Raw genomic sequence first — 14258 nt, forward strand, 5'->3', positions numbered from 1 at the left:
TGGGGTGGGGTGCCACAGAGCATGAGAGGCAGGGGAAACTGGTGGTTTGTTAGCTCTGTAGCAAGCAGTAGGCAGGCGGGAGAGTAGCAGGGGCGCACAGGGCTGTAGCAGGGCTCTTTCCTAATTCCTTCAGCGGGGAAAGGTGGCTGGCTTCAGGAACTCCGGGGGACTGTGGCACTGGGAGCCACACCCCACTGCCCCACCTCAAAAGACAAAGAATGCCATCCCCACTCAACTCAATGGTAGCATTCGTTTCATTTCTTCTTTTTAAAAATGAAGGAAAGCTGCTCAAAATTCTGCACTCTTTTAAGCACCCAGGACAAAGTCTCCTTTCACAGTCATCAAGTCAGTTACCCCGACACTACTTTTTTGTTGCCTCACGTTTTGACCGGGCTTAAGGAGCCCAGTGTCTCCCAAATTATTTCAGGCGGTGAAGAGACTGCAGGCATCTTATCTCCAACGGCTCAGCCGGGCCCCCAGGGAATCTCCGTCCAGACTGGCCCCTCCCCCAAGGTCACCCAACTTTTTCTTGTCCCCGCAGCTCCGGGGGAGGGTCCCGAAGGGTCCGAGAGGGGGTGGCGGCCGCTGGGCGCGGCGGGGGCGGGGCGCGGCCCCCTCTCCCGCGGGGAGGGCATCCTCCCCGCATTCTTCATTGGCCAGGGCGGGCTGCGGGCGCGAGTGCTGATGTCAGGCGGGCGCGAGTGCGGCGGGCGCAGCGGCGGCGGCCGCCCAACAGCCCGGGCTCGGGTGGGGGGGCGCCGCGTGGGGGTGGCGGCCAGCATGCTGCTCGGCTGCGGCTCGGCCTCCCACACCCGCGGCGCCCTTGTCCTCGCCAGCAGCGGCCGCCGAGCAGCTAGCGGCACCCGCGTCTGCAGCGGAGCCGGGTCCGAGCGCGCGGCTCAGCGGCGGGGGTCGGGCCCGGCGCGGGGACCGGGGACCCGGCATGGCGCTGCGGAGGGGCGGCGACGGCAGGGCTTGCGGGCTGCTGCTGCTGCTGCTGGGCGCCGCGTGCCTGGTCCCGCCGAGCGCGCAGGTGAGGCGGCTGGCGCGCTGCCCCGCCACTTGCAGCTGTACCAAGGAGTCCATCATCTGCGTGGGCTCTTCCTGGGTGCCCAGGGTCGTGCCGGGCGACATCAGCTCCCTGTGAGTGAGTGGGACCCCTCCAACCCCTCCCCGCCCCGCCCTGAGCCCGCCGCTGCCAGGGAGTTGCCTCTGGCGCTGGGACAGCGCGACCTGACCCCACTCCCCAGCCGGTTTCTTTACGTTTGGGTGGGGGCGCGCTGTGGGACGGGGGTGGAGTCTCGGGCGCTGGGGAGGATGGAGGGAACCCGAGACGCAGAGTCTGGGAACCCGGACGAGTCCCTGTGGCAGTGTTTCTTCACGTGTGGCCCGCGGGCCACCTGCATCAGACCCACCTGGGGGAGCTTGTGCCAATGCAGATTCTGGGGCCCGCGCTGAATGATGCGGGGGCTCTGGAGGGGAGCCTTGGAGCCTGCATTTGGCGTCCCCAGGAGATTCTGGGGTCCATTAAAGTTTGAGAGGATATGTGTATGTTTGGCGGGGCCGGTGGTGGTGTAGGGGCACGTATATGCAGTGAGCATGAGTGGAGTGGGAACACCTGCGAAGGGCTGAGGCCTCGCTGTCCCACCTCAGGTCTGGGGCTGACCTCTTCACAGCGCAGGTCGAGAAGAACCTGGGTAAAGGCATCCAGTCTCTGGAAGTGTGTGTGTGTGTGGGGGGGGGTTCCCCATGTGTCCTGGAAGGGGGGAGCACAGGGGCTTCGCAGAGCTTTGGGAGGTGTGGAGCACCAGCCCAGTGGTCTGGTGCTGGAAGTCAGGCTGACTTCTTTCTCTGAGTTCACAAGAGCTTCTTGCCCGCCCCCCCTTCGGCCTGAACATATATTGGATGCTTTTTCAGCACTGGAGGAACTGATGGGAAAGGCTCCACATCATTTATCCACCTGCTAAGAGATGCTTTCAATCTGCCTACACACAGCCATGCAAGCCACATGACCAGTTCTCATAAGGGCTGTGGAAGGGGCTACTGGGCTATATCTTTACTGCTGGGAAATGTTTCCTGCTGAAATGACTCCCTTGTTCCAGGCCAAGGTGCTGGGGATGCCTACTCAGTCACGGAGGCAGGGAATTCCCAGGTGAAGCTGCTATGCTCAGGGCACTCACTTCCTCTTACGTTACATTCCCCTGCCTCCCACCCCAGGCAAGCACAGGGCCCTGGGCCCAGGGGTGAACTTCCTGTTTACATTTCTAGAAAGTTAGGAGTCCCGTTGGCAGGCAAAGAGGGTATTTTTGGTTCTTAATATTGCTAAGTTGCGGGGCATGGAGGATTCCAGAAATTAAAATTCTCCTTGTTAAATCCTTTAGACCAGCAACTGCTTAATTGATCTGCATGCTAACTGAAGTAATTTTGAAATAATGTGTTGAGGTCCTGCTGCGGCCACAAAGGATGCGAGACCTGGTGCAAAAATAGAGCCAAGCCTCTTGCCCCTACATTGACCGTTAAATCTGGCAGATGGCATTGCTTCCCACTGCACATTCACGTTCAGGTGTCTCTGAGTTGTTCCCCAAGGCTTTCACGGTGCATTTCATCAGAAGTGCTCTGAGTGTCTTTCAGAGATGGGCTCCCACGGGGAATGCTTAATCCAACCCCAGAGTTTTGTTGGCCAACATTAACTCTGTGTCTACAGAAACAAAATCATGGGCAGAGGTGAAGTAACTATCCATTTGCAGCCAGGGGCTCCTGTAGTTAAGAAGAAGAAGCAGGGGGATTGAGTTTAACTGGCTGAGATAACGTCTGTGGAAGGAGCTAGACTGATGGTAACGGTTTCTGTTATTCGGACTAGCTTTCATATTGATTCAATTCATTGGAACATGGCTTGACTCTTCTCGTTCCTGCCCCTGGGAAGCCCCTGGCCCACTGTTTTAAGCCTCCTTCCTGAGTGAAGGAGTTTGAACTACAGGTGGAAGGTAAGGCCAATTGCTCATGCTGCCCAGCATTTCTCAAAGAAACCTAGGCCTCCTTTTGTTGCTCTCTTGCCTGTAGGAGCCTGGTAAATGGAACATTCTCAGAAATCAAGGACCGAATGTTTTCCCATCTGCCGTCCTTGCAGCTGCTGTGAGTATGGGAAGTTCTCTCTGAAAATAGGGGTGCTGGAGGTGCAGTCCTGGGAGGATTGACCTCTGCCTTTTTGGTGTCAGTTCTTCCTAAAGTATCCAAACTTTGTGACAAACCATGGTTAGCTCTGAGTGTGAACACTTGGTTGTGTCCCCCACCAAGCTAAGTCCCAAGGCTCTTTGCTCACTGTCTTTTCCTTCATTTGCCACATGTTTTCCTCGGGGACTTTATTATAGATCCCAACGCCCCATCTGGCAACTGGGGACATGATTACATTGCTTTTTAACCAGAACTTTACCTAAATGAACTGCTTCCCCCACTTAAAAAAAAATCTGCAGTTTAAACTCTTAATGTTACTCTGGAAATAGGAGTATTTCTAGTTGACTGAGTACATATGCTGTTGGGAAGCATACTATGCATTTATATATAAAATTGTATTTACTCACCCTGTTATACATACAAGGAGGGTATTTTTATTTCCCCATTTGACAGATGAGAAAATTGACACTGACAGAAGTTAAGTAACTTGCCCAAAATCACAGCCAGATTTCTAACCCACACTCATAACTGCTCTGCCACTCAGCCACTCTTAGCAAGTGTCTATGTCATTACCCGTTGCCCAGGTTAGTTAATGTTTGCTAAAGGAAAGACATGTCCAAAAAGCAGCTTTCAAAAATAAATCAGTGACAGGCAAAGCCATGAGTACATAGCTCATTCTCTGTATCTGTATTGGTTTCTTAAATGTGAGATGAGATCAAAATTAAAACAAGCAACATACTCCCGATAAATAAATTTAATGCTGATATTTTTGTTCTTGACATGTTATGGACTTGCTTACAACATTATACTTAACATTTTTAAATCTGAAATTTCGTAGCAATTCTAGTTCTATTACAATATACTTTCCATATGATAAAAATACAATTTTTGGTATTTTACCAAAGAGATTTAATCGGTGATTATATAGGCTATATAAACTTTTACAAAATAGACTTAAGTTGGTGACTCATTAAAAACTATGTGGTAACAAAGAATCTTCTAAAGGTTTCTTAAACCTTTTTTTAAATTATTATTTCTCATGGGAATGTATAATGTAAGAGAAAAGTGTGTGTGTGTGTGTGTGTGTGTGTGTGTGTGTGTGTACGTGTTTACGTGTTTGCCTCAGCTGTGTGACTGGTCAAATCACTTAACTTCTCTGGGCTCAAATTTCTCTCACAACGAAGTTGGATTTTATCCTTTAGATCTCTAATTCCATGATTGCTTGTGCATCATAAAGCATTCACTGGCTGTTTAGTTGTTCTGGGCATTGGAATGTTTTGAAATAACAGCTCTCAGGTCACATTTACTGAGACCCACAAAGGAGAAAGGGTGGAGCGATAGGGGTGACCAGAAAATCTGGTCAAAGGCAATCCACTTGCCATTGTCCATCACCATCGGTGAGTTAAGTTGTGCATCTGGTGGGTCATTGTTAGACTGAGAAGAGCCCATGTTTGCCCACGGATCTGAACACAGGACAAGAAACAGAAATGGCTGCACTATGGGACTCCAGTTTTACATCTCTGCATTGAAATCTGTCCTTTATTTTCAGATTGCTGAATTCTAACTCATTTACAGTCATCCGGGATGATGCTTTTGCTGGACTTTTTCATCTCGAATACCTGTAAGTGTGCTTTATCTATTTGCTGAGCATGTGGTATGTCCATAGAATTGCAATATTACTTTCCAAGCTGAACAGCATCTGTTGGAGAACTCAGGGGTGGAGAAAACAGAGAAAACCCCATTCTCTTTCCAGCCTGACCTTTTATAGTTTACTTGTGTATAAACATGCTGGGACAGGAGGAGGTTGGGAACAAAGGGGGGAAAGGAAACAAAGAAGGAAAGATATTCATTCATTCTCTTCTGACATTTAATTTGTCATGTAGTAAGCACAATTGGAAATTGCGTTGGATATTTTTACCTCTCATAACTAGGCATGGATTTGCTGATCAGCCAGAAATAAAGCTGAAGGATTCTGAGGATTACTTATTTTTAAATAAAGTCTCCCTATTTGGGGATACAACTTCATGTTTTTAATTCAGTTGGCCTATATCCCGTTTGCAGTATCTCCTATAAGCTGCTGACGAGGGTCTAATTTTATTATTATTATTTTTTTAAAAAAGGTTATTTTTTCCTTTTCAGAAGTGCAGTTTTCCCCCCAGCAATGAGGTTTGCCCTCCCTCTGATTTCTGCCTTTTCCCCCTTCATGTCTTTTTCCCCTTTAAGTTCTTTCATCCTTGTCTTTTGTAACTTTATAATAATATTAATCCTGCTATCAGTGGGATTTCCTTACTGAGCATTCAGAGGGATTTTTAAAGCCTTGTCTCTGCTTTCTTATCTGAGGTTAACAGGTAGATGTTTGAATTCTAAACACATCCCGGGTCTAAGAAAGCTCTCTGCTGATTTTGTGTCCTTGGGAAGGATCTCAGTGAAGGAGTTCTTTGTCCAGAGTACATACATAGTATGTATGCTGTCATGACACTCTGACAGTATCCTTAATCGACATGGAAAGAGAGGTAGGGCTGAAGCCTTGAGTACAACTAGGTTCCATCAAGGCACATAAGCGAGAGATGAAGGTAGCAAATGTAAAGCTACTTGTTTGCTTTTAGGGGATTGAGGAGGAGGTTAGCTTAGTTTATACTGAAGTCTATTACTGAATAGATCCCTGATTTTTAAAAAAACAGTCATCAGAAAGTTCTCCGTGCAACAATCAAGAACTCACTACCTAATGGCATTGTGTACCAAAGCCTCTCCTTTGTACCATCTCATCAAACACCCTCTTACATTTGATGAAATATAATGCCGTCAACTAGATTATAGGTCTCTGTGACCCTAGGGCATAGTCGCGGTGCGATTATGTTTCCCACAGAGATTTTAAAGCATGGCCAGAGTTGTTATTTCAGGGTCCTATGCTCAAGCCCCAGGACATTTTAGTGCAGAGAAAGAAGTCTGGCCCGCACCCAATTTCATCATACTTCCTGTTTACTAGTGGCTTCGAGATCGTGACAGGATCCCTGCCTCGTCACCCATTTGTTCAGAGATTAGACTGTAGGACACGATGAACTCAGAGTTTGCCAGAAGCCAAGCGTAATGCACTTCTCCCTCAGCAAAAACTTTAATATGGAGATATAAAACAATGGGCTCTCCTCAAGGGATGATGATATTAACAAAAGTATTAGTAGCCAGGCACTATGAAATCTAAGAAGGGTTGGCCATCTGGGAGCATTCCAGGCTGGCAGAGATGTGAACATATCTTGCCTTGGTAGAGTGCTTTCTTCTTTTTTGTTTCCCGAAATGTTTTTACCAGTGTTGCCGACTCTGAATTTGAAGATTTCCATGCTGGTTCTGGAAAGAGTGCAGAACATACCCTGTGCCCATGCGTTCTTGCATGCAAACCCTGCTCACTCTTGGAATCTGGTGTAGCTGACCTAGTCTTCAGAGATGAATTTTTAAAATTCATGAATGTGTTTCGATTTTATTGTGAAACCACACCAGTATCATGAGAAAACGTAGTTTAATTATACTGCTTTTCTCTTTAGGTTCATTGAAGGGAACAAAATAGAAACCATTGCAAGAAATGCCTTTCGTGGCCTCCGTGACCTCACTCACCTGTAAGTCCTATAACAAGTGTTGTCAGTCCTTGACTACGTAGGGTAAGATTTACTTCCTGGTGTCTCTCTCTTTCTTAACTGTTTTGTCTGTATTGTAACATCCTCGAAAGGAAACTAATTTCCAGGTTGCCCTAGAGGTTCCTATACTGTCAATCAGGCACCAGCCTGTGGCGATTATTCACACACTTGGCTTTATTATCTTTTCCGTCTTCCTGGATCACCATCACATGACGGCATGTCAAATAGGGAGCGCTTTGAGAGGTGAGAGGCTTATATCGAGCGATGGAGGCAGTGGGAAGGAAACTGTCCTGGATTGTATGCTTACTGTGTGCCAGGCACAGAGCTGGGTGCTTGGTGAGACTTCTCCTCTTTATCTTTCACGATAACCTGTGTGTCCCCATTTTACAGATTTGGGAATTGAGGCTTACACGACTTATTGAAGAATGTTGAATTAGAACGAAATGGAATAGAGACATTTTTGTGGTTTCTCTAATTTGAATGCAAATAGCTTTTTCTTTTATGTTGGATTAATCTTCGGCTTAAGCTAAGCTCTCTGGGTTCTTTAATAGCTTTCTGGAGAAAAAAAATTAAACAAATTGATTTGAATTGCCATATCAGAATGAAGCAAGTGCACACACTTAGCAAATTTAGAAAATGGAAAAGATAGGGGCTGTGTTTATAAAAATGTAAAAATAGCCATTGTCTTGGTAAGAGCCATTTATTAGCCAGGAACCAGGTCCCATTTGCATGATAGATATTTTGTGTTTGCGTAAGATAACGTGTCTCATCTCCATAGTCAGCTTGTATAGTAAAAAGAGAACTAGGGAAATTGGAGGGCTTTGAATAGGGGAGTTGGGCAGGAACAGTAATACCCTAACTGTGTAACCCTGACACAGCATGTAAAGAGATAATCATTTACATCAAACCCTGATATAGGCAAAGGTGTCTACCACCAGGCTCAGCAAACACTTGATTCCGGAGTTCTCACCACCAAGCAGAAGCTCTACCTGAGTTTAAGCTCATAGAACAAGGAGATGAGGGAGCAGAGATGGGAGGTCCAAACATGTGGATCAGCACCGTCAATCCTGGAGAGCGTCAGCCTCTTGTTCACATGATTGCTCCAGGTTTTCTTTTCTTCCTATAAAAGTTTTGATTTTTTCCTTTCAAATTCAACCTGGATGCTGAATTCTCACATTCTTGTGGAGGCTAAGACAATGGGCTTGAAGTCACATAGACTGGGGTTCAAATCTCAAGGCCGTCATTTATTACTATTGCTTACCTTTTTGAGCCTCAGTTTCCTCATCCTTAAAATAAGGAGGTTTTTCGGGCCCCTTAGATTAATGCTTTATTGCAAAGCAGCCAGTCCATCACCCACGGGAAATGACGGTTGGCCTCGTCATCATCAGCTTCCCTTCCTCCACTCATCAAGAAGTCTCAGTTTTCTCCATGGATTGTTGAATAGCCTTGGCAGTTTGGGTGGCCAGACAGGGTCTGCTAAGAAGACAGCTGTGGGTATCGAGAAGAACAGCTGTGGCCGGATAAATCCAGTTCCCAGCAGTCAGGAATGAGGGGCTTTGTTTTTAAGCAAAGGCTCTGGGCAGATTGTGAACCGAAAGCAAAGTGCATGTGACTGATTGAATTAGCCCAGATGTCAAATTTCATTTGACCAATTGGCTGTGGGCCCCTCGTCTGAAAATGGGTGTGAACATGCAGATAGTGTGTATGTATATTTATTTGCATTGTTTGCACACATGTGCCCATGGGTGCATGAACTTTTCTACATGTGTGTGCATAACTGCATTTGTGTGTGCATGCTTGGGCGTCTGCCCAGACAACCATATGTGTATATCACATGTGTATATGTGTAGAAGGCACCTTATTTTCTGTCTGAAATGCAGAGGGAACAAAGGAGTCCTCTGCTTGGGTCCAGACTACGTCTCATGCATTAATCCACCCATCTCAGCTTATGCTAGTGTTCCCATCCTACAGTTCCGCCTACAGGGGCCCCTCGCCCCAGCTCTCTAACTTCGGTTCCCTAATGTGCTCAGAATACCGGGCTCTCAGTGGCCCCCTTTGCATGACCAACTCATCCCATTCCTGGGCTTCTCCTCACATCCTTTCTTTCTCTTGCTCTGGATGCTGTATCTTCTGTCTGTGATCTCCTGGAATCTGCTTTTACTTCAAATTCCAGATTAAATTTCATCTCCCCTGTGGAGCCGTTCCTCATCTGCCCTTCACCCTGCCTGTAGCCCTCCTTGTTGGCTCTAATCACCCAGCACTTTCCTGTAGACTCAGGCTATCGTGGTTGGTGCTATTTTGTGGATATTAGTTTTATCTCCCCAGCAGCACTGAAAGCTCCCCAAGTGGAGGGCCCCTGAGGATCTTCCATCATCTCTGCTCTTCCCCCAGCATCTAGTACAGGGCTAAGCCAGCAGGATATTCTTTCTCATTTGCTGGTTGACCAGTGGGTTCCTTCCTGAGCTGGATCTTTCATATAGACTCTCCTTCTGGGCAAATCAGGTGACTTTTAAAGTGGAATCGTCTAGGCTGGAGATGTAGGTAGTAATTAAAGCACTGAATACATTGTTTAAGAATGAATTGGTTCATATATAAGTGAAATCATATGATATTTGTCTTTCTCTCTCTGACTGACTTAGTTAGCATTATAATTCTCCCATTTCCCTCCCCATTTGGTAAACTTCTAAGCAAAGAGAGCACATTAACTCTCTAACTTTCACCCCTGCGCTAAGGAAGTCACCTGTATTTGCTTATTTAAGTATCTGATTTTTATCTTTTGTGAACTTTTCCAACACCTACAGGCTCATAGTCATATGTAAAGAAACATAGCTCAGGTTTCAAAGCATTGAAGGAACAGTGCCAATCTGTAAGTAAAATCTAGGACGTTTGTTTTCCAGCAGTCCTATAAAGCCCAAGGGACAGGTTGCTGTTAAGTAGTTTTAAAAATGAAGGAAGTGTCATGAATTTATGGATAAAATGAAATGGAAAGTTAGATGTTATGCACCGAGTGTGAGTTGGGGTGGATGGTCTATCTAAATAATTCAGCTTTCTGAAATCTAAATTGAACACTTGGAACAGGTGCTAAACAGTCTGCTTTTAGGGCCTCAACCGTTCCATATATTCTGATCACTTTAATACGATACATTTCAACTAGTTAAAAATTTTTAGTTAAAGAATTAACCTGTAAGTGGCTAAAAAATTTTTGTCCTCTTCCAGAAAAAGTAACTCTCAACCAGAAAAAAAATCAAAACAAATATGTCTGTTTTTCATTTCAGAAAGCTATTCTAGAATATGTTCAGTCTGATTATGTATTCAGCCTATTTTTCAACATCTTTAAAAAGGTACAGAGAAATCATTTAGGAAAGAAAGGTAAAAAAAATACATGAAATAGTATTTCAATTCATTTGTGGTTACCTAGATGGGAAGGGGTCTCCCCATATTCTGTTGGTATCTTGAAGCAAGAATGGTTAGCTCAGTCTAAGGCAGGACACTCATTTCTTTAATTCCTCTTTCTGGGATGGGTCATTATGATGCTACAACAGACTAATTTCATATTTGTTTTCAAAGAGGTTGATGCTGAATTGCCTACATATTTATCATGTATATGTTTTACTATTGGTACTCATGTGTAAGGGAAAAGAACAAGCATCAGTTTCTTGGCTTACTCATATTAGAGCAGGATGCCTGGGGGAAAACACAGACTTGATGTACATCCTTTCAACACCCGGCATCTTTCAACATCAGCAGCCAGCCCCATGGACATTCATCTTTAGCAGGATGATGACAGAGCACTGCAGAATCCTGAGTCATCAAAGAAAGTTGATGATGTTCATTCACATCTACTTCTGGGAGATGGGAAGTGGACTAGGACATTTTAGAAAGCTCTTCAACACTAACAGCAAAATGCAAAATGGTTTCTGGTCAACCTTTGTTAACGAGAAAACAAAATTGATCACAATCATTCATTCCCTGAACATTGCGGTTATTTGATAATTTATATTATTGTTAGGATTAGAGCTGGGGGTCTTTATGTAAAAGAATATTTACTGAGTCCTTTTTTAGAATCACAAATAATAGCATTCATTTTGATGGACCATTAGGGCAACACAGTGCATCTTTTTTTTTTTTTAAATCCTTCTCATTTTAGTGCATAATTCGTTCATTCAATAAAGACTTGCTAAGTACCTACTATGTGCCAGGCACTGTTTTTAGGAGCTGAGGATACGGCTGTGGACAGACAGACAAAAGTTTATCCTCACGTTGCTTACGCCTAGGGAAACTATACAGTCAATAGTTAAATAGATAAATAAAATATATAGTGTGACAAGTAATGGTCATGCAGTGAAGAACAGAAGAGGGAAAGGAGGTGTGTAGAGGGCCAGGAGGTAGTGATAGTAGAGGACAGATGTAAAGGAGGTGTGGGGATATCTGGAGAAGAGTGTTCCCGGCAGATGAACAGCAAGTTCAGAAGCCATGAAGGGCGACAGAGACATAACAAAGGGGCCAGTGTGGCTGGATCTTGGGGGTTGACATGTGGTCCCATAGATAGGCGAGGATGAGGTAAACTAGACGATGGAGGGTCTTGCATGCCATCAAGGGGACTTTGGCCTTTATTCTGAGAAACGAGATGCCATCTGAGGTTCAACAAATGCATATCAAGAGCTTAATAGATGCTTGTTTTAAAAACAAAACAAAAACCTTCCAAGGTACTCCAGCATTACAACGTCATCTTTGTATAAGTCAACTCATTTCTTTACCTCAGTATTGAACCACGTTGTGCTGAAGTGGTTTAGAGCTCTGTTTTAAATTATTAGCTTGATTTCAGGGACTTCGGAGTGACAGCGCATGGAGATAATAACCACGTTGAAATATTACTTTCTTGTTCTAGTTCTTTGGCCAATAACCACATAAAAGCTCTCCCAAGGGATGTCTTCAGCGATCTAGACTCTCTGATTGAGCTGTAAGTAATGAAAATCAAGTTTATGTTTGCTTGTCATTGTGTCCCAATTAATCACGTCTTTAAATTTTTTCTCCCCCTTTATCAAATTCCTTTTATATTATAGCTAAAACTGTATGACAAAGTAGTGCCTCCTGGGAAACAGCATATAGTTTGTGTCGTGTTGGGTTTTGCCATTTGCGAATATCCTTAGTAAGTAGCATTTGGCTATCTCTTTCCCTGATATAGCATGTCTGTCTGCTTTCTCTTCTAGTGTTTGTCACTTCTTTCTGGACATAATTTAACAAGATCTTAAAGTTTCAATTGTGTTTGTGAAAACTGCCTTCCTCTAATGTCCTGTGTTTGTTTGCAAGAAGCTGTGTTGGACGGTGTTCTTCTGCCCTCCCTCCCCCATTTCTAACATGGCATGGTGACAGTTTCAAGAGAGTTTGGGGAAACGGTGATATGTTAGCTCTGAGAACTCTCTGTAGTCTGTACAGTTAAAATCACATTCACTGAAGGTCATCAAATAAAGTCCGTGACAAGTACAAGAAGAAATAGGATGTATTAAATACACATTTTTTTTTTAAATTCCATTTTGGGGAGGTATCACGCTGTTAATATCGAGGTGTTAATAATTCTGGAGACTCATATTCCTGCCAAAACATTTCAGGCATGTCTGTTTCTCTGTGTTTGTATTTGTGTTTTGGTTTGATTTTTAGAGATTTAAGGGGCAATAAATTCGAATGTGACTGCAAAGCTAAGTGGTTGTATCTGTGGCTGAAGATGACAAATTCCACTGTTTCTGATGTGCTGTGTGTCGGGCCACCAGAATATCAGGAAAAGAAACTAAATGACGTGACCAGCTTCGACTATGAATGCACAACGACAGGTACCGAGGGCCTCTGTCACTGAAGATGGTTATTTAGAATATTCCCTTTGTGTGTTTCTTTTAGATTGTCAACTGGTTGTGGAGAAACGTGGGTAAAAGCAAAAGTTTTCGATCAAGATTACGTCAGGCAAAACTTAAGCCTTCTCAAAGATACGAATTGATGTGTAGGGAAACTCTGTCAACAGTTTAGATTTTCGTTCACTCCACTGGCTTTCATTTTGATTCTTTTTGGATTGTTTACAAAATTCAAATTTCTCTAAAGATTTTTTTAAAGGTCAAAGTGTAAACTAGTGAGTTTGACACAGGAATATTTTCAAATCAGCCTAGGTTTCAGTGAAAAGCCAGGGCAGCGAGGCCTCAGTTATGGTTCTCTTGATTAAATAAGAGGAAGTTTATTGAAAATTTAACTAGAAAGTAGCAGACTTCACAGTCTATAAATTGCTTTTGTCGTTCCATGTAAAAAGAGATAACTAGGTACATTATAACCAATGGCAAAATGGAAATATAAGTTAACAATTAGTAGCCAGAAGAAAAAACTCACACTGAGGGAAAAAATGTAAAGAAAGTTTGATTTTGTTTTCCAGAGTCTGCTTTAGGGTTTCTGTTTATACATTTTTTTTTTTTTTTTAGGCTATGAGATAAAATTAAATGCTAACTGCCTCAGCTCTCTATACATCTTGGGGAGAGCAGGTGTCTCCCTATGAAAGACTTAGATGGAGTGTCCAGCTTTTAAAGCCAGATTTGAAAGGCGAGTGGATCAATACACAGTACGAAACCTGCTTATCAGACTTATAAAAATAAACATTTAAGTCGAGAGTTGATATCGACAGAGCCACAAGGCATGTCGGTAGGAGCAGCAGGAATGAGAACTCAGAAAATAATTTCATAAACTCAAAAGACAAAAGAACTTCAAGAACAAATTATCACATTCAGGCCAGTCCTGCTGCCTTCCTCCAAACAAACAAAAACTCACAAAGTAAAAATTATTTTTATATATCTTTGTAAAGAAGGGACCCTACCAGTTCTGTTCTGTTCTGAGAGAAAACCTGAAATCTTAGGGAAATGACCTCGTCTTTCATCACTGAACAGGAGCTTAGTCAGCTGTGTAATTGGCAGGTGCCCTTTAGCCAATGAGGCCACGAGCAGGTTATTTATTGTATGGTAGAGCAGTGCCATAAATCAGAGGTCATAGTCAATGACATTTGCACCAAAAGGTGGCATTCAAAGCCATTTGGTATGAAATGCTAAACTGAAGTTCACTGGGGTTCCGCTCTGCCTCTTCTCCAGTTCTCCTGGAGAATTCTCTAAGCCCCAAGGTGACGTTAGCAGCTGTTGTGTTGTTCTCTTCACACCTGGCCATCAATTTGTCAATCTCTGAGAGAAATGGCATGGGCTTGGGAGAGCTGGGAATAATTTATATGAGGAGACGTGATTTCTGACCGTAGAGCCCTGTGGATGGTTATAGAAATGATCTAGGCTTTGAGAATTATCATAGGACTGGAGGGGGCTTGGAACCGAGGTGGCCAGATCCTGAAATCTGTCCTAATCCCAGAACCCATGGGGCAGTGTGAGCCCCTCACACATTTTAGGGTATTCTCTCTCTTATCTATGCCTTGGCTAAAAAGCTTCCTGT

General features: G+C 44.2%; 1 protein-coding gene across 2 annotated transcripts in view; it reads left to right on the forward strand.

Moving 5' to 3' along the window:
* Nucleotides 1-748: 748 nt before the first annotated feature.
* Nucleotides 749-14258, forward strand: part of LGI2 (leucine rich repeat LGI family member 2) — a 30746-nt gene continuing 17236 nt past the window's right edge. Inside the window, exons 1-6 of one of the 2 annotated variants that reach the window (XM_081055523.1) lie at nucleotides 749-1143; nucleotides 3061-3132; nucleotides 4721-4792; nucleotides 6708-6779; nucleotides 11686-11757; nucleotides 12456-12625. In XM_081055523.1, coding sequence (XP_080911649.1) covers nucleotides 944-1143; nucleotides 3061-3132; nucleotides 4721-4792; nucleotides 6708-6779; nucleotides 11686-11757; nucleotides 12456-12625 — 658 coding nt within the window. In that variant the 5' untranslated portion in view covers nucleotides 749-943. The remainder of the gene's footprint in view (nucleotides 1144-3060; nucleotides 3133-4720; nucleotides 4793-6707; nucleotides 6780-11685; nucleotides 11758-12455; nucleotides 12626-14258) is intronic. The other variant, XM_081055522.1, reaches the window with a different exon arrangement.

Source organism: Rhinolophus hipposideros (assembly GCF_964194185.1).
Source record: "Rhinolophus hipposideros genome assembly, chromosome: 1".
Classification (NCBI taxonomy): Eukaryota; Metazoa; Chordata; class Mammalia; order Chiroptera; family Rhinolophidae; genus Rhinolophus; species Rhinolophus hipposideros.